The following is a 22,628-nucleotide window of genomic DNA, read 5'->3' as shown; positions in this document are numbered from 1 at the left end:
CACTCATATATGGAAATTAAGAAACACAACAGATGAACATAGGGGAAAGGAAGGAAAAATAAGATAAAAACAAGAGAGGGAAGGAAACAATAAGAGACTCTTAAATACAGAGAACAAACTGAGGATTGCTGGAAGGTAGGTGGGTGGGGGGATGGGTTAAACAGGTTGATGGGAATTAAGGAGAGCACTTGTTAGGCTGAGTACTGGGTGTTATATGTAAGTGATGAAAATCACTAAATTCTACTTCTGAAATCATTATTACACTATATGTTAACTAACTTGGATTTAAATAATAAAAAGAAAAGAAATAACCTGGTAAATCTTTAGCTTGCAGAAAAGCATTCATTTAAGAAATGCTATACTTGTAAAATGGTTTTGAAACTCGAGATTCATTTCGTTCTTTCCTCTGACTAGTAAAAGTAAGTGTCACAGTGATGAAAACTGAATTTTGATAACTGACGTACAATACAATGGAAGTAAGTGTGAAAAAAAATTGTTAGCAACATGGCATTCTTGCTTTTAAATGTCTGTAAAGAAAATACTTGAGTTACCTTGGAACTAGTAGGATTTGTGGTTATTATAATGCCAAAGTAGGATTGTTGAAATCTTTGGTGGTTTACCAAGCATTGCTCTGGGAGAAACATAGATCAGTGTTTTATATAGGTAAGACTCCACTGTTATAGATTATGTACATGATGCCATGATATGGAGTACCCACCTTTGATACATGTGGGAAGTTGTTGGAAGTCTCACTGTCTTCTCTCTGAAGTTATTTTGTATAGTTGTCAACTCCTTTCCATGGAGTTATAGGAGATACACCGCTCAGAAGAGTACCACTATGAGCTCTTATTGGAGACCCCTCTTTCCTCTGAGTTTGTGTAGACTTTACACTAGCTAGAAGTCTAGAAATTGTTTACAGATTTTCCCACAGTCTTTTGTAGATTTGTTTTCAAAGAAAATATTGATCTTCATAAGCCCACAATGTAACCTTTTACTTAATTGCTGGCAGAATTGTCCAAACCCCAGATTATAATAAATCCATTAGGGTAGAGACATTTATTTCCCCTTTCTCCCTCCCTCCTTTCTTCCCTCCCTCCCTCCCTCTTTTCTTCCCTCCCTCCCATCCTTCCTTCCTTCCTCTCTCTTTATTTATTTATTTTGAGAGAGACAGAGAGAGCACCAGCTCGGAGGAGGGGCAGAGAGAGAGGGAGAGCGAGAATCCCAAGCAGGCTCCATGCTGCCAGTGCAGAGCCCAATGTGGGGCTTGATTTCACTAAATGTGAGATCATGACCTGACCCAAAATCAAGACTCAGATGCTTAACTGACTGAGCCTCCCAGGCACCCTGAGACCCCATATCTTTTTTTTTAAGTTTATTTATTTTGAGAGAGAGTGAACACAATTGGAAAAGGGCAGACAGAGGGAGAGAGAGACTCACAAGCAGGGTCTGTGCTTTCAGCACAGAGTCCAATGTGGGATTTGATCTCACAAAACGTGAGAACATGACCTGAGCCTAAATCGAGAGTTGGATGCTTAACTGACTGAGCCACCCAGGTGGCCCACACCGTTTCTGCTTTTTCCAATGCTTATGTCATGTCAGTTAAGTCATGACATAACTGTGTTATCCAAGAACAAAGAGCCAGATCCCTCATTTATTTTATGGCACTGGATTCTCTGCTGGCAATACCAAAAAGATGACAGTCATTTAGCCTGCTTTGTTATGGAAGCACACCCAGCCCCCATGACCCAGCACCTTTAAAGTTTTGACATTTGTTTTTTAAAAAGCTATTAAAATTACATACATGATATTTTGGTAGGCCTTAAAAACAAAGAGGAGACATTTTATAGCTAAACAATTTTATTGACTTTTTGTGAAATAAAAAACACGAAACAAACCACCATGGTTAAAGGCCATAATCAGCATCAACCAAATGAACCAGCCACTTGGTTACAGTAGCTGATGACAAACACTAGTGGATATTATTGCTTATTCCCCAGGTTCATTTACATGTCCATTATGTTTTGGCAAGATTACAATCACATGGGAGCTTTGGTTATATAAATTCAACTCTGACCATTCACTAAAAACCCAACTGTTACCATTTTATGGTGGGATATATGTCAATTCTTCCTGAGTCTTGACATTTATCCTCTCATTCTGTCTCCTTTCTCCTTCTGTTAATGCTTTACAGCCCTACTGACCAAAAGTTAAAGTAAATGCATTTACAACCATCCATCTCTACTCTAGTGCCCTCTCCTTTGTCATGAGAGGGTGATGCATTTCTGGGCCTCTCCAAACTCTTGTATCTGGTGTATATCCACTGCCAGTAAATAAATGTCCATCTGTAATCTGGATAGATTTTCAAATGCATATCGTTGTCAACACTGGGGTTAGGACTCAACTCTCTTCTAACTCCTGAAAGCTAGAAAAAAAAGAATCAACAGCCTTTAGCATCAGTAAGTTGACCTCCCAACAAAATAAGCCCCAGCCCCCACCATACAACATCCCATGGCAGGTAAGGAGCTGTGGCCTTAAAATGCTGTGTATGAGTGCTGTAACATTTTAATGTACAGAGAAGCAATGATTGACTGCTTCTCTAAAGCTCCCCTGCTCAATGCTTTCCATTTTAACACTGAAAACTCAGAATGACAAAGGGTCAGGACTAACTCACAATAGCACCATTTCCTAGACTCTTGGAATAAGATTCCTGTCTGTGTTGGAGAATGCAAGGACCTCAGACGACCCAGCCTCCAGCTTTGCGCTTTCATAGGTCTTGCTGAATTTCAGCAGTGGTGGGTGGTCTGCCTCAGCCTACTTCTACAGTGGCATGAATTTTCCCTGGGAAGAATTAAAAATGTGTGTCTTACAAAGTGAAGTTGGCTGCAGGTGAGAGACCTGAGGAAGCCTGTTTCGGTTGGTAAGATGATGGGACAAAGTCTGGAGATCCTTTCCCTTGCCCATCTCAATTCAAGTCATTAGAGAATCTGCATGCAGAAGCATGGCAAGATCAGGGAATACTGAGAGACACAAACCCTAACACAGCAATCCAAACACCAACGCTCTTACGGTATCTTTTGTATTCAGGTCCACTGGTGGGTTTGCCCTGGATAATGCTGGGATTTAATAAGCCCTTCTAATGATTATAAAGATTATCCTCTTGAATCTGGACATTTTAAACAACAGAAGATTTGATATCACTATATTTTACATGGCACATATAACCATATAATTACTAGCACTTACACAGCAAATATTGTAAATACACATTCTTGGAGTTGACTTGGTAATTATACCAATGTTATTCAACAGAACAAAGATTAAGTACTCTCTAACTTGCGCTTGGGGAAATTTCATTCCAACCCTTTACTTTACCATGAAAGGATAACCCTCTAATTATGTAATAATGCTTGGTGGTCATGTGGGCAAAGAGAATCACAGGGTGACTTCATGGTTAATTTGTGGCCTGTAAAATAAAGTAATACATAGTATTTTCATTTCAACAAAATACAAGACCATATAAAAATATTTTCCAATTTGGAATTTGAAACATGAAAGCTGGATTTTTTTTTCCTTTGTATAAAAAGAAACGGAATAACGGACTAAAGTTTATTAAGCCTTCTAACAAAAAATATACATAGAAGTTTAAGGAATGCAGTGAGCGTCAACTTCCCTTTTTGTCCAGGCTCATTGAAGGGGAGGCTTGTGCTTTGATCCCAACAAAGATAAATGCACAAAAGTGGAGGAAGATCAGTGCCTGAAACCCGAACTACAATTTATCTCTAATAATAGGACTAATTTTACAGTAGTGCTTTTAAAAGTGTGTGTCAGATTACTAATTTTTGTTTCTCTTCCTCCTCAGGCAACTGCTGGAGATGAATTCCAGAAGCACCACTTTCGTCTCGAGTGATGTTTATTTAGTGCAATGTCTTCCTTCTCTCGTTCCCTTTTCACGCGCTGGTAGTGGTCTTCTTCCTTCAGGTACCAGACAGGGGGCCAGCGGTGCCGCTCAAAGTATTCCTGGTTGTCTGGTGAAGGAAAGATGAAGATGATAATACCCTTGGTTCATCAGATGCTTCTATATTCTAGGTTCTGTGCCTAATGCTTCTCATATACACTATCTTACATACTCTCTCAACAACCCACTGTGTAAGGATTAGGTGTAGGACCATTTGCAGATTGTGACACTCAAGTTTTGATAGTTACAATGACTTGCCTGAAGTAGCTGGGCAAAGAGGAACTGAACCCAGAACCTCCTGACTTCAGAGTGTAGGCTTGCCCCCCAGACCAGTGTGAGCAATGACTACAGCACGCTGTGCAGCAGGGAACCCCAAACCCCACTCCACCCAAATCCCTCAAGTATGAAGTTCTTCAAGGAGAATTCCCAACCCACAATTCCTTGTGTCATGTCACATGCGTGTGACTGCCAACTGGTCATAGGGAATTCTCCATGAGCTGCCTGCTGCTTGTGGACCTTCTCCACAAGGGCACAGAGGGTAAATGCTTCAGTTGGAGGGGATGACAGCTGGAAAGATGGGGACCCATAGTCTCACCTGCAGATTTCGATTTGATTTCCTTGCGGAACTTGGAACAAACACTGTTGTAGTTGGTGCAGATGTGGTGCAAACACCAGGCGGCCAACTGGTGGGCATTGTGGAACTACAGGGAAGTGACCAAAAGGGGGGATCAGACTTTGCTTTCTAAAACGGGGCCACAAAGAATAGGAAGGCATGGGAGGAGTGAAGGAGGTAAAGGGCCCACATGACTAATTCAGTACACCTCTTGTTTTGACTACAGTGTTTTGACTCTGGCCATGGTTCCAACGCCAGCCAAATATAGTGTTTGGCACACCCCTTCCTTACCCCTGTGATAGGTGCACTGAAAATAATCGCTGTGTCAGATCAGGAGCTGAGGGTGTGCCTTACCTCCCAGCCTCCCCCACCGCAGGCCCACTCGTGACAAAGAACTGTGGCCTCAGGAAGGTGCCAGCTGGCAGCGGAGCAGGGATACTGACTCTGTTTAAGGAAGCCTCGGCCACGGAGGACTCCGTGTCGCATGTCAGAGCTCGGCTTGCTGGGGCCAAAGATCTGAAAGAGGAGACTGTGGAATGTGTGACTGTCCTATACCTGTCATTTGGTTACATAAGAAGAGCGGGTGGTGTGGGCAGGGTGGCAGAGACTCGACACTCACAGCATCTCGTTTCTGAGTAGATGCCTGGGGAGGTAGCAGCTGAGGGAGCTGTGATCACAACAGACTTGTTGTTCAAAGTCTACAGTCACTGCCCCATACCTCCCTAAATTTGGCCGGTTTCCCCTACACCCCACACTCTGTCCACATCTTTCTCAGACATCCATTAAATTTGTTGGTCTTGAGGTTCTTTGATCGGGTGAAGCCCCGAAACTGACAGCGTGCTTTCTCTGGGTCCCACATCTCTACTGTGAATGAAGGCCCATAGGAAAGCTGAAGTACTCAGAAAATAACTCAATAAACTCTGAGAATTGCAACCCCAACATTATAGACAATTTTGGCTGATGCTTCCCACTTCTCTTGATATCAGGTTTCATTTGGAAAGTAAGGGTACTGGTGTCCTGGCGTTGGCCCATACCTGCCCAAGGGAGTCAATTGTGCACATTTCTTCCCTACTCTGAGTTCAGCAATTTCATGTTGTTAAGGCGGGGGGATTTACACCATGGAAACTAGAAAATGCAACATATTAGGGTCTCAACCTGTCCCCAGGCTCATCATGAAATAAGCCCAGCATGCCACGAGGCTAAGGTCTAATAAATGAGCTAAGATATGTGAGACGCCATCTTAAACTCTTCCTGCCAAGGCTTGTCAGGGCAGGGACACAGAGCAAATTGACACAACTGCAAATCATTACTTCAAGTGGACTGGCCCTATATGGAATTCTCGGTCATTTCATTTTTTCTCCAGGATGAGTACTTACTAGAGAGAGCACAAGTCATAAACTATGCTCCAGGCCTGTTTCAAAAGACCTCAGATTCTAAGTGTGGACAACCAGTTAAACAATTTTTTAAAAAAAATGTATTGCTTATTTTTGAGAGAGAGAGAGAGAGAGACAAAGCGTGAGCAGGAGAGAGGCAGAGAGAGGGGGAGTCACAGAATCCGAAGCAGGCTCTAAGTGGTCAGCACAGAGCCTGATGCTGGACTCAAACCCATGAATCGTGAGATCATGACCCAAGCAGAGGTTGATGCCCAACCAAATGAGCCACCCAGGTACCCCTGGTTTTGATGGGGGCTTGCTAATCTTACTGCAATAGATGTCTCTTCTTGGTTTTAATTCTAACCTCTACTAGCCTGTGTTTCCCATTGGGTTTTAGTAATTTGTGCTTCGATTTCTCTCACTGCCTATGACTGCCCCAAAGGCAGAGAATCTACCATTTGTATCCACACGTCGTTTTGTCTAGGGCAGTGTCTGATATGTGGGGAGAAAATAACAAATTCTTGTTGCGTGCTAAGTTACAACATGCAGGTTGCTGGAAAGTACTATTTTGCCTTTTCTCCTTTGGAATCCAAGCCATCTCCTCTGCCCGCAGGTGGAATGGCAGCTTGGCTGGCTACTCCTCCCTCCTCTCCCTGAAACCACTTCCTCTCCCTTAATGGAGAATGATCTAAGACTTAGTAAACCACTGCCTTAACAGAGAGAGAGAGAGTGAAAACCAAAGCCAATGGTCTGAAGAAAGGACTGAAGAATTTTTTACCCTTCTCTTAGAGTTCCTTTGGGGAGTTCTAGAAACTGTCTGATCTTGGCCATATGTGTCCAAGGTTTCAAACAAGGAGAGACAAAACCTTCCCCTATCATGCCCCAAGTTGTTCTCCCACATGTGAAGCTGGTGCCTCGGGGGACAATGGGGCTGGCGTGGGGTAGGGTCCTTGTTGTTTTCTCAAACGAAGCCCAGCAGGGTGAATGGTGCATGAAACGTGAAACTCTCAGATCTTCTCAGTGTACACAGGGCCCTCTGTGACTCAGTGGTGACATCTTTATTTAGACAGATGCAACAGCGGAATGTTTTATCAGCATTAAATGAACTGGTTGAACACACTGAAAAGGTGAAAGGCAAACTGTTACAGACCTGGGCCAGTTCCAAATAAGAGAGCACTTCCCCGTCGATGCCCACGCCGCTCATTGCGGCCTTGGTCAGCTCCTGAACAGCATACTGCTCTGGGGAAGAGAGGGAACGGGAGAAACGTGAACCATACTCCATAAGCCGGACATCTCACCTAAAGGGTCTGGTCTGGGACGACCTAACTGGAGAGGAAGTATGGGACAGCTCTGGTAGCCAACCGAACTCAGCTCAGGGTGGCCTGTCAGCATGGGAGGTTCTGGTACCCGGCCACTGCACCAGCAACTGTGGGACGCTCAGCTCATTTGCACTCCTGAAATAGCCAGAGTCCTTCAGACATTCACTGTCCAGTGTGATAACTACTGGCCACATGAGATGATTTCAACTTAAATTAAAATTAACTAAAATTAAAAATTCATGCCCTCAGTCACACTGAGGTGCTCAATAGCTACATGTGTATTCGGCAACACAGACATGAAACATTTCCATCCCTGCAAAGAGTTCTATTGGATGGTGCTGCTCTAGAGAGTCGTGCGCCTTCATAGAATCCTCTAGACTCTCTGCTACCTTCCTGTTGACAGCTTCCCCACTCCTAGCACTCCAATTCTCAATAATCACTCACAATAGAGGGACTGAGTAACAGAAAAATGGATCCATATGGGGAATTAAAAATGTGAATGCATATGTCTGTCTCAACAGCTGAAGATGGGTGACATCTTTACTGTTCAGCCTCTTAGATTCTGAAGACTGTAGAAACCTTCACCCAGAGGTAACAAAAACCTGGTTGGGAGAGCCACTTATGGCTGGGAGCTGTGTCTAAGGCTTCCAAGCTGAACTGAAATAGTGGTTCTGAGACTGAGATGTCTTTTGCCTCTGTTTGGGGCCATCACCTGCATTTGGGATTGACCTGTGTGGGTACAATCTAGGCCCTCCATTTCTCGCTCCTTTATGTCAAGGTGCTTTTTTTTCATCTCTAGCCACTGCATCTATTCTTCTAATCCAGTAGATTGCCTTAATCATGCTTACCTTCTGTTCTGGCTCTATGTACTTAGTCAAGATGCCTCTATCTGGTCAATATGAGATATAGGTTTGAATGATTTCTTTGGCAAAACCTTCCTTGACTGGACTGACAAAGAACTATTTGGAACTAAATTTTCCAAAGAAGTCATCAGACTTTTTAATTTCAAGTTAATAGCAACATTTCTTGATATTCATTTAAAAAAATGTTGTAAACACTCTATACTAACCAAAGATTATAAATGATTAAGGGAATTTTCTTAGGAAGCTCTATATTAATCATAATAATAATGATTAATAATATTAATATTAATAATTTAATAACAAAAAGAAAGATGCACAGAAGTCTGTAGTTCACCCAAGAAGCTCTCTTTGGTTCAGTTCATTTCACAGAGAAGTCAGCCCCATGTTTTTCTCATCATACTTAATATTTAAGCAGAAATGGAATTAATTTAAGATTAATCACAAAACTTCTCCAGCAGATTTGGCCCAAATTGGTTTTGACTATTTTTTAAAAAATCAATTCATCCTCAAAGGATAAGTACTTGTAAAAACTGGATAGTCAAATGGATCAGAATCTTTACCTCTGAAAAAAGGAACCACTTCCTGCACTCTACAGAGTTAGCATTTAAGAAGAAAGTACACTCCTCTAGATCTGTGACTTTGGGTGTACTGGTTAAAAATAGTTTTTAGAAAGTCAAATAGCAATGCTTCAACGATCTCTTTCTGTCTTTTTATACAGTGGGGGAAGAAGCAAGGCAAGGAGGATTTTGATCTCCTAGTAGAAACCTGGAGTCCAGAGAAATACATTTTTTTTCCCCTAAAGAAACTGCCAGAAAGTCAAGGGCATATAAGACTTAGTTTGTTCCAACATTCATTTTCATTCACTTAATGATTCAACAGGTATTTACTGGGAAGCTAATATGCTCAGGCACTTTTCTGCATGTGGGAGACAGGCAGGTCAATGTATGAAACTGGCACTATTTCTGTTTTCATGGTTAACAGGCATCAGATAACCTAGTGACAAACACCCAGATCGCTAACTGACACCTGTGGAGAATGAAGCTGAAGGTTTACAAAAAAAAAAATAAAAGGTATATGAATATACATATCCTATTCAGACCTGTTTCAGCTTAATGACTAAACAAATCCAGAAATGATACATAGATTTTGAGAAGTGAAGCCAAGTCCCCCTTTTTTCTTTCTCCCAAAATGCTCTTGACAATGTCAGAACATTTTCTAAAATAGCTTTAAAAAAAAAACACTTACATAATGCTTACTAGGTGCCAGACACTGTTCTGAGAACTTTATATATATATATCTTAACTCCTTAATCTTCATAACAACTCTATGGTAGAATAACATGGTCCCTATTCCCAAGAGAGAGAATGTGGAGACAGAGTGGTTAAGTGTGAAGTCATCCAGCCAGGAAATGGTGGAGTCAGGATCTGAGCCCGAAAAATCTGGCTCTGTAGCCTATGTTCTTAGCCACTGCCTCCTACTGCCTCTTTCTTAAAGACTGTGTCTGAGCACACATTATGGTAATAATATGGATATAATAGTTTTATTTCAAATTCCATGGTCCACAATGAGGCAGAATGTATAGAGCATGGGTCCCAAGAGCAGGGATCATGCATTATTCATCTTGATAACTGCATCACCCGACAGGGCTTACCATGAGGTAGGTGCTTGCGAGATATTTGTGGAATTGAATTGGGCTGTCTGATATGTCTGATCAATTCCTATCATCCTGCACAAGACAGTCCTATATTGGGTGATACAAAGTTAATTTTGATTCCTTGGAAATGTTATTTTTGTTTAAATATAATTTTGACAAACATGACAGTCAGACGCTGCATGGCACCCAGTCATCGGCCTTACCTGCAAGTGCAACCAAGTGTGGCAGGCAAAATCTGTTTGCCAAGGCAATTAATTCCAGTGGGTCCAGGTCCAAGTTAGGCGACAACTGCTTGGTGTAAAGATAATCCAATACCGCTTGCATTGACATCTTGTTTATGTTCGGGAGATATACCTGAAACATCATTTGAAAAGCTAAGTTCTGCTGAAGAATGTGGTGGGTACATTTTCAGGCTATACTGCTTATAAATATCCCAACTGTACAATTTGATATTGGCAAGTCTGGGACACTTGCTTTGAGGCTGCGTGTAGAAGTCATTCGCTATTTACTGCTTTAAACATAACAGTTTGATTTGTAGATGACAAAAGAGTGGGGCTGCCTGACAAAGCGTGATTTGGAATTTTTAAATGGCTATTTGGACTTATAAATCAGACAAATGGGCTGTAAATGTATGATGACATTATGGGCTCTCTTTGCCAAGTACCCTATAATACTCTATTGTGGGGAAAGAAATCTCCTAGCAACATGACAGGTGTTGGGGGGAGCTGCAAACCACACTGTTGCTGACACACGATAGAGCCCAGCTCTCTAAGATGTCAAAACAGAGAATGAGGAACTACCCTAGTTGCCACAGTGACTGGCTTGATTCCAACATTCTATCAATATCGGCTAACACAATATACACGCTTCATTGTTTTTCCTATGACATGGCCACATAGATTCAAAATTACTGGAACATCCGGTATCAGCAGATTCAGAGAATCCAGAGAACTCCTTACCTGGGCCATCTGGGGAATAGTCGGTTGGGCACCGTAAACTCTCCTTTGTAGGATTTACCTAACCTCTCTCCTGAGCACCTGCAGTTGTTGCTAATATTAATACATGCTGGAGTTCACTAGAGAGCCAGGGCATGGATCAATGAGGATGCACACTGCATGGCAGCATACAGACTCCAAGTAAGTCCACAAGATGGACCCCAGCATAGTACAGAACAGTACCATCGGTGTTAACTACTGGAATGATGATGATAAAAATTAATCTTAATTGAAGGCTTCTTATACACAAGTTACTGTGATTTACTCTGATCCTTATATCCTCCCCAGGAAGAAGAGACTATTGTTTTTGCCATTTTATAGATAAGGAAATTGAGGTTTAGGGAGGTTTAGTCCTGTATCTAAGGTCACAGAGCTAGTCAGTGTCTGAGATTTGAACCTAGGGAGTATAATTCTAAGGTCTGTGCTCAGAACCACTGTGCAGTACAAGAACCCTTTCATGGCAAGGAAGCAAAGGTTTGTTTGGCTCACAGTAAAATAAAGTACTGTATTTCACTAACAGTTTTTAAGAATCACATTTCTAAGTTCAAAAGGATGAACAGTTATAAACTTCTTCTTTCCAGTACTTAATAAATCTCTGTACACCACATAAAGATGATTACATCTCTATTATACATGATTACATTTATATTATACATCTAATCTCTCCCCCCCCCCCCTCTCTTCCTCTGTCTCTGTCTCTCTCCACAATCTACATGGGTCTCATGGCTAATGCATTCTGGTGTTGTGGTTCCACAATCATTTAAGCTATCACAACCTTCCATGTCATCTTCTTGCATGGCCACCAGCCATGTCAGATGGGACAATCCTTTCCGACAGAGCTTTCTCTTCATGTATTAGAGAGAAGACCCCCGAAACTTGTCAGAAATATTAAGAAAATTCCACACACACACCCTTTCAGTCATAGTCAATGAAAACAATCATAATTTGGTAAATAAGCTACACGGGTTATTACTATCTCGGATTTGAAACAAGGGTCCTCATTTCAAGTTTCTAGTGCAACCTCTACAATAGATAGAACCTGGCAAGTAGAAACTGTTACTGATGCAATTTTAAAGTAAAGAAGCTGTTGTAATTAATTGCTATTTCAGTGAATCTAACATTAGTTGTACTTGCACATTATGCTTACATACATATACATTTATGTACACATGCATTTATCTTACACAGATCGTGTTTGAATTAGTACAATTTTATAAATAATTGAAGGTTAAGTTATGAAACTTTAAAATTTGGACCATTTTGGTAGTGGAGGTATGTCCATTTTACGAAGTCCTAAGTGCTATAAAGTGTTAGTGCTCATACATATAGAAAGTCCCAGAGCTTTCTGTGAACACCTGCTCTTTCAGCTGTGGGGAGGTCTGCTGTTTTGGAAAATAACAGCTTGGATGCCAGGGCAAGAGGCTGGGACAGGACATTTGTCACTAAAATGAGTGTGACCTTCGACAAATCATTCACCCTCTCTGGCCCTCAGTTTCCTCATCTGTTACATGGGAGAGATTTGGAAGAGGTGATAACCTCCAGCTCTTTCTTCTTCATGGAGACTCTGGATTGGGAAGATATTCAGATTACTTTAGCATCTTTTGGCAAGAGTGTGTTTTAAGTCATGACAAAAAGAAAAGAGAAAAGAAACTGTTTCTGGCAACAAGAGATGACTGATTCCTGTAAGCAGCCCTGGCCCAATACTTCCAATGTCTCTGGAGTGTTCTGACATTTGATTAAAAAATGTTTTTAATGTTTATTTATTTTTGAGAGACACACAGAGAGAAAAATTGTGAGCAGGGGAGGGGCAGAGAAAGCCTGAGACACAAAATCCGAAGCAGGCTTCTGGCTCCTGGCTGTCAGCACAGAGCCCGATGCGGGTCTCAAACTCATAAGCCTCAAATCATGACCTGAGCAGAAGTCGGATGCCAACTCAGCCACCCCGCCGCCTGTGGAGTGTTCTGGCATTTATAGTCATCTGTGACTTGCTCTTTCCTTCTTGTGTAACAGGAGGCAAACAATTTTTTGAAGTGATGGCTTTTTTGGGGCAAATATGCTAGGGACCCTAAGAGCAAATGAAAACCCAACTGAAAACACGTTCAGAGCACACACCTTTCTTGTGTTTGTTTTTTTTTTAATCCTATTTCTGTGATTTCAATATTTATGATTAACCAAATAACACTGGAGAGACTACTTTATAGAACTTAAAAATTTATAAATAAAGCTACATAAGAAATGGAGTTAAGAATTTTGCATCCTACCTGCCGGATGTAGCTTAAAAGAAATGAGTCAGCAAAGAGACTATAACTCTATCCGAAACGATGTCTCTTATTCTAGTATCGTTGGTTTAAAATTTTAATTGCAAAGATCAGCTCAGACTATTAGGCTTATAATTAGAGGCAGTCTCATAGAGAATGAGAAAGTTTTCCAGAATCAGAGCATTGCTTACTACAATTCAGGCATGCATTTTTAATGAACCACTTGCTGAGCACCTCTGGGGAGAGAATTATGCTTACTGCTACATTAAAAGTAATGAGAAAAATAGAAATAAAATACAATGTCTTCTTAAATATTAAATGACAAAAAATGTTAAAGCCACATCAATGGGTATATTTTATTCCTTTCTGGATATGTATCAGAATTCTATTAATGCCAAAAAGAAAGACTGAATTTTGAGGTTCGGGAAGTCAAGTTTTCACAGAACAATAAATAGTTAAAAGGTGGCCTAGAAAAGACAGATCCCAAGTGCAAAGACAAGCCTATCAGTTGTGGAATATTTACTGAGCATTTAACTGATGTTCCTCCCTCCACCAGGGCTAGTTTAGGAAGTGTGGAACTGGGGGCTTTTTAACTCAGGGCTTTCAGGGGACAAAGATTTTCAACCAAAGAATTTAACAAGGATCCTCTGGGACAATGATCACCAACATTCCTTGAGCTTTCACATGTTCCAAGCACCAAATTCCATGTTTTACTCTCATGACTTATCTGTCCACTGAAGAAGGCTCTCTTGTTAGCTCCATATTAAAGATGTGGACACAGGTTTGGAGAGGGTCAGTCACTTGCCCAAGGTCAAACTGAGACTACAGTTCAAACTATGTAACCATTATCGTCTACTCTGGAAATCAAGAGAAGGGGCAGGCAAGGGCACACATGTCAACAGCTCATGGCATTCCTGATTCACTGGCTAAAGGAATTTGGCACAGACCTCTTGTTGCTTGGGTCCATGGTCTCTGTCTTCTAAGCTGGGTAAAAGCCATCCATATCTACTCACCTCAGCTATCGTTCTAAGCGGCAAATGACCTAGTCTTTCTAGGAGATAGTGCTAAACAGGTGGCCCCTTCTGGGAAAGGCTGTGTGCATAGACAAGTGCATTCATGTTCACTGCCAAGTTTTTGTTTTGGTCACCTCTCCTGCCCATTTTAATCTGGAGACGATTACAGTCCATTCTGGGAAGGGATAAAGGGGATTAGCATTTGTGAGGTCAGCTCTGACAGTGTCTCTTTGTGGCTAGGTTCCTGACCTTGATCAAGTTCTCTGCTGGGTTAGTAGCAGGCGCTCTGTCACACCATCAGCACACATTTCAGTGAGCTGGACAAATAAGGGAAGTAACCCTTTGGGCTCTTCATCTCTGGAGATTACTGGAGTTGGTGAAGTGCCATTCGGATGAAGTTTTATTAATCAGTTGCTTCCCCAAATTTTCTTGGAAGTATGAGTGAAAGAATATAAACACTACTGACATCAAAAATAACACTAATGGCAGCTCTTGAGCATCTGCAAGTGTTGACTTTTGCACCTTACCACCACACTGTGGCTATTATCCTGCTCTCCAGAGAGGGAAGCTTCCCAGGGCCACACGTAGTTTATACATAGGGAGCTGAGATTCGAGCCCTGCGCCCTTCACTGGGTGGCCTGAAGCACGCTGCTTTGGTCTCAGTGACACAGCTCGGAAACATCTTTGGTTGCACAGGAAAGACTTCACTACTTAGCTGTGGACCTCTGGGCTTATAAAGGCTGGTAGACAGCTAGAGAGGTCATCAGAGCAATCCTAACATTTCTCCTCCCCCCACAGCAGACAGCCTTTTGCTGGGGGTTGGTTTAGGAGCAGCTGCAGTTTGTTCTGGAAGGGGGAGGTGGCCTAGTGACCTCCTCTGCCCCAGCCATCCCTGTTTGTTATGCGGTGACTCTGCTTCCCTACTTGGGGATGCAAATGCAGGCTCTCGGGTCATGGTGGGAGTGCTCAGATTTCTGGTGTGAGTGCCCCTTTTGAGAAGTTAGCTCTTGTTTTCTCTATTTCTTTTAAAGTGTGGAGAGATGCTGAGATCAGCAAATCAAGTCTCTTAGGACAATAAACTTGATGGGGTCTCCCCCTTTAAAAAAAGATGGTTAAAAAATACTTTCAGAACTCAACAAAAATGCTTGCCCTTCTAGACTAAAGTTAGAAGTGCTTGAATGGAATTTTTCTTTCTTTTCCAACAGGGTTTGTGAAAAACTGAACATAGAGTGTCTTCAAGATACTGTTTGCTCTGCTCTAAGAATATCCTTTTTTTGGAGATAAGGCCAGTGACTGAGAAGTGACTCAGTGGCTTCCACTACATCTAAGCATTGCGAATCATATGTTCAGAGGAGTGGCCATTTTCTCTATTACTGTTTCCCCCCAGTTAACAAAGCCTTGGAGAAGGTAAGTTGGGGCAGAGCTTCGGGCAGCATTGTAGCTCAACGAGATGTCGAGGGCCGTCCAGCATACCCCTCATGGTGAGGATGAGGAGAAAGAGGCACGAAGATGTGGCTTATGAAGGCCCGCTGTCTGGTTAGGGGCTCAACTGAGCCCAAGATGCGGGTGACTGAAGAAACTTTTCACTGCCCTGAACTTCAGGAGACAGACTCTGCTCCTATTGGATGTGATTTTGACAGTGTCTTGCTTGGTGACATTTGTAAAAAAATTATAGCTGATCATGTTTTACAAATGATAGCAGTGACCATAAAAGGTTGATGCACAGATACCACTCAGGTGCTCACACACCACGAGTGAACAGCTGACAATGGCTCCTCATTACAGCAAAATTAAGAAGAGGGTGACCTGACACTCAAGCACTGCCCACAGAACTGGCCCATGGAAGCAGTTAAAGAGTTGAGGTTATCTGGTTAATCAAACACACACACAGTCATAAAGATACCACTCAGGCTTCTCAGAAGGCACATACCTCACTGTTGGCACTTTCCACAAACGAGCCCCCGAACATAGCAGCCATCCACTTGCAGCTACAGATCAGCAATGGTTTGTGGGCACTGATGGCTCCATCATCCAACCTAAATGTCACATCTGCCCAAGGATTGAGGAAACAGAACCATGAGCTGGCATTGCTGAGAGATCTACCCATAGTCATCAACCTACATCTCTTACTCTCTCTTCCGTATCTCTACTTAGTGATTTTGTATCAACCTCTACCTGTGGAACACCCAGCTCCCTCCGTGTCATCCGAGGGTTAAGGAGTAAGTATAGAAGATTACACATAGGATCACAACACAAATTCTCTGAACTATATGATAACATAAAGAAGAGGAATAGTTTTTCCTCCTTACTATGAAAATTTTCAAACATATAGAACAGTGGAAGAAACAGTACAATGATAACTCATTTATTACACTGTTAACATTTTGCCATGGCTCACTTTAACTATAGGTGAATGTGTATGTGTGTGTGTATAGTGAATACGTGTGTTTATGTACATACACATGTATATGTATATGTATATATGTGTGGAGATATTCTTAATAGCACGACACTTCTAACTACTTTATCAAGAGTTTTCTAAAAATAAGAACATTCTTCTAGATAATCATACCATTATTACTGCTAAGAAAATTAGTAATATTATCCATTATCTACTTCATACTCAAAAATTTTCAATTATCTCTAAATTGTATTTATAGTTTTTTTTTTAAGACAATCCAGTTGAAGCTCCATGTTGTATTTGGCCATTATGCCTTTTCATTAAGGGGAGGGCAATTCAATCCATTTCACTTAACGTCCATTGTTTTAATTTATAATATTTCTTTTCATTAACTTTCAAGATTGCTTCTATTTCATGATGGCCAATGTTTCAAGTAAATATTATTCATAAGCTTTGAAATTAATGAATAGACTCAGTAATCAATTATTGAATGTATAGTGCTAGATTTGTATTACCAGCCTAGGCATTATGAAAGATAAAGACAAAACAGAAGTATCCACATCAATAAAAGTCAGGAAGTCAAATTTTGTAATGACACACACACACACACACACACACAGGGCGATTTCAGAAGTTAGAAGAAGTATGTACAAGCAATTATGTGAGGACACTGTGGGCAGCATATCGCATAGTTATCAAGGATAAAAAAGAGACAAGAGAAATCTAGAAGAGCAGGGTGAGAAAAGAAAGGGGGGGAGAGATGGAGAGATGAGGTTCCCCCGATAGGAATGCAGAGGGCTGCCAAAATAACCTCAAGGATTTCAGGGCCAAAGGGTCAGTGGGGAGCAGACGTGGTCAGGGAAGGGAGCCCGAGGGAGCAGTGTGAGCATCGAGCTGACTTGCCTTGGTTCTGGCTTCAGCGCAGGCTCGGGATGAATGTGACCTACCTATGAGAATTACCATGAGGGTACTTCAGAATGTAGCTTGTGTGCAAATCCTGGCTCTACCATTTACTACCTGTACAACTTTGGGCAATATACCAAACCTGTCTGTCAGTTTCCCCGTCTTCAAAATGGAATAGTATTTAGCCCATTAGTCTGATAAGAATTACGTAGATGGATACATGCAAACTAGAAGGATACATTAAAAAAATAAGCATGTACACGTGTTAGTGCTTGTTACTGTCTTGCCTATTCGTGTATGGCTTATGTTTAAAAAAACCCAACCAAAGGGATCGATGAGTTTACCGTTGGACCCCTCACCTGAGAATGACCCTTTGCTGAGGCACTCTTTTATCCGATTGGCCTTCCTGACGTGAAAGGCTTTTGTAATCTCCTGGTTCATGAAGGCTTCCTTATTCATGATGTTTTCCACCATCATCCTCAAATCAAACATCTCCAGAATCTCTGCAATCTGAGCCAGGCCTACCAAGTCCTTTTCTTTTTCATTCAGCTGTCCCGTGTAGAGAAACTGGAGCAGGGTCCGGAAGGGGCCAGGCTGGACAGAGGGGTCCATCCTGACCACAGTGACGGGGCCCACCCGCTTTGAAACGGGATTGACCTGCATCTCCTTGTGCATGCCCAGGAACCCCTTGCTCCAGCCTGATAAGGTCTGCGTCTCCAGAACCGAGCTCTCGCCTTCCAGCCCCAGGCTCTCCTGCTGGGACAGGTTCTGGCTCCAGGACGTCCACTGATTGGCCTGAGGTGTCCTCGGGGTTCCTTCCTCCCGCTCTTCGTCTGGGTCAAGGCTCAATGCTTGTCCCTGGCAATCCCGGCTCTGCTTCTCTTTCTCACCAGCTCCTTCGCTCCAATTTGGGGTTTCTTCACATTCCATTAAAAAAAGATCGTAAAATTTGGAAGAGGAGGTAGCGAGGTAAATTCGATGTGCAAAGATGTGCTCCTGGTCCTGAAGGATGAACAGGACGTCGGCACACAGAGGGTTGTCCAGTAAACAGGCAGCTTCACTTGTCCCCATGGAGGGACATTCTGGAACCTTGATGACTGGCGGAGGGGCTTTTGGAGGTAGGAATGGTGCCTGAAGCAAAGGCTTCTGGACTTTCTTTAGGTGAGACTTCCAGAACTGCAGGTGTCGGCGGGAGATCAGTGCAGCTCGGATCGCATTGTCAAACACATCCTTGATTCCGAACTGGTCAAACACACTCGTCTCATAGTATGGTATGCCCAGCTCCTTAGCAACCTCTCGGCCTTTTTCTGGGGGCAGAATATCCCCTCTCTTTATGGGCCTAAAATGGAGTATTTAAAAAAATTATAATCAGCCTTATTTTAGGGAAAAAAATGGTAATGAGGGCCTATTAAAGCACCTGATAGAACTGTGCCTTTAGAGTCCCTATACAGACTCTTAATAAGGTTCTTGAAAAATCGATCAACCTTACGTTTTCCAAATATAAAAGACCAGGCCTGCAGGGGGAAAATACTTTCAGTAGTAACTATAATAACTGAGGTATCAGCCATTTGCTCACTATTTTGTCCGGGGCAAGTTACTTTACCTTCTGAAGCCTCGGTTCTCCCAACTGTAAAATAGGAATAGTAATAATAAACACCTACATCTTAAAGGACTACTGAGAACTTGAAATGAGATAATATGCTTAGCACAGTACCTGGTCCACAGATATTAGTTGCTACCACAATCACCACTGTGACCGTCTTCATCTTCACCACCATGTTATGCTTACGTTTCGCTTTATATCTTTACAATGAACTCATATACTTTTTCTATGTTGAGCCTCACAATAACCCTAGGGGTGTTATTTTCATTCCACCTGCAGAAGAAACTGAGGCAGAAATTTCTAAAGGTTTTGCCTCAGGTCACATTAGCAAGTTGCTGAGAGATGCCTGCTCAGCCATTAGAGTCTAGAAGTCCCTAGTCCTAGACTAGTTAAATGGACCCCATCCAACAGCCAATTAAGTTTCTTTCATCAGATCCGTGAGTCTCCTTTCAAGCCTAACTGCTTCTCTTCTCTTCCACCTCTGCAGTCATACCCTCAACTTCTTTCATTTGGACTACAGTATTAGCCTCTTCATTGTCTTTCTTCAGACTCTTTCAGCCTATGGTTTCCACTGCTGCATGAAAAATCCTTACAGCACAAAAGCATGACTTTCAGTTCTAAGTCTTTTAAAAAACTTCCTCTGGATCCACACAGCCACTGGAAGAAAGTCTATACCCTTCAGGTTGGCACACAAGGCCCCTTTACAATCTAATCAAACTCAGGGAGGCCAAACCTTTGGAAGCAGTACAGGTGGAAGAGTGCTATGACTATGGCATAGCACAGCAAAAGATGGATTCCAGAACATAATTAACTTTGTTGTTCCATTTTTCACAAACACACACTTGATGCTGAGACACCCTCTTAGGAATTGATCTTCCTAAATAAATATTTGGCCATCAAAACTGAAGGTAATGTGTGTGAAAGGCACTGGCTTTAGGAGAAATATGGTCATCCTGGTTACAATTTGGCTCTGAAGCCCTGGATAGACAGAACATGAGGAAAAAGGCAGGGTGTTGCAAAGGCAGAGAGGTGAGTGCAGGGAAGAAGGCTTCACTTCAAAGTTTGCTCCCCAGGGCATTTTGTGCTCCTCGTTCCTGGGGCTGACTTGAAAATCACTGACTGGTGAAACTCTTCAAGGCTGAGCACAAATATCAGCTTCTGCATGGAATCTCAGAGCTCCGCTCTAGAAGGGACTATTCCCTATGCTGTCCTCTAGCTCTCTGTAACTCTCTCCAGTCCTCCACCCATCTATGGTTGTGAGGCCTGATTATCTCAGCCTGCTCTTTTACAGAAAGTTCTGGATGCCAGGGGAAGTCTCTCTTTCACTGTGAGTCCCCTTTCCCTCTATGAGGCTTCTGACATTCAACTCCTAGTCCAGGCATTTAATAGAGGGACTGTGAAAAAAAACATGAGACATTTTCAGAAATTTATTTGAAAGGCACCACGAACATCAGAAATTGTCTAATGAAAGTACTATTTGCTTTTGCTATGAGAGTGTAAAAAGCTGTATCTGCACAAAATTTTTGCAACAAGCCTATTAGGCAAACATTGAAGGAAGGTATTAATATCAACACATTTGGGGAAGCTATGCTCTCTAGCACAAAATGAAGTTAAACATAAAATATAAATAAAATTATTTTTTATGATAAGAATATGGAAAGGGCATGGGTTTAAGAAAACTCTTACTTCCCTCTAAAACTGGTATTCACATTTTATGCTAAGTAAAACAAATCCCCCTTCAGGTTGATTTTTAAACTTGTGACATTTTTAAAAACATAACTACTAGATGGAGCGCTTGGGTGTCCCAGTGAGTTAACTGTGTAACTTCGGCTCAGGTCATGATATCGTGGTTTCCGGGTTCAAGCCCTGCATCCGGCTCTGCGCGGACAGCTCAGAGCCTGTAGCCTGTTTTAGATTCTGTGTTTCCCTCTCTCTCTGCCCTCCTTTGCTCATGCTCTCTCTCTCTCTCAGAAAATAAACATTAAAAAATTTAAAAACATAACTACTAGAGACATTTAAACACTAGTGTTGCTATTTTGCAACTATAGGTCCATAAGATTTTTTAAAACTATACACCACCATTTTGAGAATGAAACTTTCTGAGGTTGGATTGGGGAAATGAGAAGGTTAAAAACACTTGGATATGTGTATTTGCATGAACCTGATGTTCTGGGGGCCAAGAACTGGACTATTCACTGAATGCTCATTAGCTTTATTATAATAATCATAGTTTTAAGAATGACATTATTATGAGTAGCTAATATTTTGTTTAGTATTTTGCAAATTTCAAGGCATTTAAAAATTTTTTCATGTTTATTAACTTTTTGAGAGAGAGAGACAGAGGCAAAGACAAGTGGGGGAGGGGCAGAAAGAGAGGGAGACACAGAATCAGAAGTAGGCTCCAGGCTCTGAGCTGTCAGCACAGAGCCTGACACAGGGCTTGAAATCATCAACCACAAGATCATGATCTTAGCTGAAATCAGGCACGTAACTGAGCCACCCAGGTGCCTGAAGGCACTTTTTAAAAAAAGTTTATTGGGGTGCCTGGGTGGCTTAGTCAGTTTAGCGTCTGACTTTGGCTCAGGTCATGATTTCACAGTTCGTGGATTGGAGCCCCGCGTCCGGCTCTGTGCTGACAGCTAGCTCAGAGCCTGGAGCCTGCTTCAGATTCTGTGTCTCCCTCTCTCTCTGCCCCTCCCCTGCTCACACGGTCTTTCTCTCTCCCAGAAGTATATATAAAAAATATTTTAAAAAATTAAAAAGTTTGTTTATTTATTTATTTTGAGAGAGTGGGAGGGGCAGAGAGAGAGGGAGAGAGAGAATCCCAATCAGGTTCCACACTGACAGTGCAACTCAGGGCTTGATTGAACTCATGAACCATGAGATCATGGCCTGAGCCCAAACCAGGAGTTGGTTACTTAACTGACTGAGACACCCAGGCATCCTCAAGGCACTTTTATTCACACCACGTCAAAATTAGAAAATTGACTTCCAGCACTGGACACCCCTTTTCCAAAAATGGGTTCCTCACCTAAGAGGGAATGGTGAGCATGAGAAAGGTCAGGATTAACAAACTAACTTAAAGCATGTGGCTGATTAATGGGGCCCCAGAACCACTGAAGAGCATAACCCTAGGCTACAGGGACATCTGTTACCTCTAAACTTTAATTTGGCTAGCACAGCAAAACACTGAGTCCCTTGGCTTACCTCGCTAAAGGGCGTCTGGCTCGATTAACAGCTTCAAGATCAGCATAGCGGAGATCTAGCTGGCAGCCTACTAGAACAACAGGTGTGCGAGGGCAAAAGTGCTTGATTTCTTGATACCACATGGTTTTCACATGATTTAGGGAATTGGGATTAGCGATCGAAAAACAGAGGACCACAACATCAGACCTAAAAGGAAATCACAAAAGAAGCTGTATTGCCATACAACTTTTTTTCCTTTTGTCATTATGGCTCCTCCCCTCCCCCATCCATCTAATGCCATATCATGTCACAATAAAAAAAAAATAGATAATATAATACATCTCAGAGTCATGCAAACAGCCGGATAAGCCCCCACATCCCAGCACCAAACACAGCCTGAGTTCATTTTCATATTGCACTGCAGAACGCCTATGTATTGAAGTTTCCAATGATGTTCTTTTACAATATAGATGACTATCCAAAGTTGATTCA

General features: G+C 42.0%; 1 protein-coding gene across 9 annotated transcripts in view; it reads right to left on the bottom strand.

Annotated features, from left to right (window-relative positions):
• Positions 1–3,592: 3,592 nt before the first annotated feature.
• RHOBTB1 (Rho related BTB domain containing 1) overlaps positions 3,593–22,628 on the bottom strand; it is a 120,699-nt gene continuing 101,663 nt past the window's right edge. For 8 of the 9 annotated variants that reach the window (XM_039250497.1, XM_039250492.1, XM_039250496.1 and 5 more), the window contains 7 exons: positions 22,158–22,343; positions 17,707–18,686; positions 15,974–16,092; positions 9,981–10,131; positions 7,092–7,180; positions 4,551–4,656; positions 3,593–4,025 (listed from right to left, as the gene is read on the bottom strand). In XM_039250497.1, coding sequence (XP_039106428.1) covers positions 3,856–4,025; positions 4,551–4,656; positions 7,092–7,180; positions 9,981–10,131; positions 15,974–16,092; positions 17,707–18,686; positions 22,158–22,343 — 1,801 coding nt within the window. In that variant the 3' untranslated portion in view covers positions 3,593–3,855. The remainder of the gene's footprint in view (positions 4,026–4,550; positions 4,657–7,091; positions 7,181–9,980; positions 10,132–15,973; positions 16,093–17,706; positions 18,687–22,157; positions 22,344–22,628) is intronic. The other variant, XM_039250501.1, reaches the window with a different exon arrangement.

Source organism: Hyaena hyaena, unplaced genomic scaffold, assembly GCF_003009895.1.
Source record: "Hyaena hyaena isolate Hyena2069 unplaced genomic scaffold, ASM300989v1 scaffold_371, whole genome shotgun sequence".
NCBI classification, from domain to species: Eukaryota; Metazoa; Chordata; class Mammalia; order Carnivora; family Hyaenidae; genus Hyaena; species Hyaena hyaena.
The sequence above is the reverse complement of the archived record's forward strand: the minus strand, read 5'-3'. Positions and strand labels throughout refer to the sequence as shown.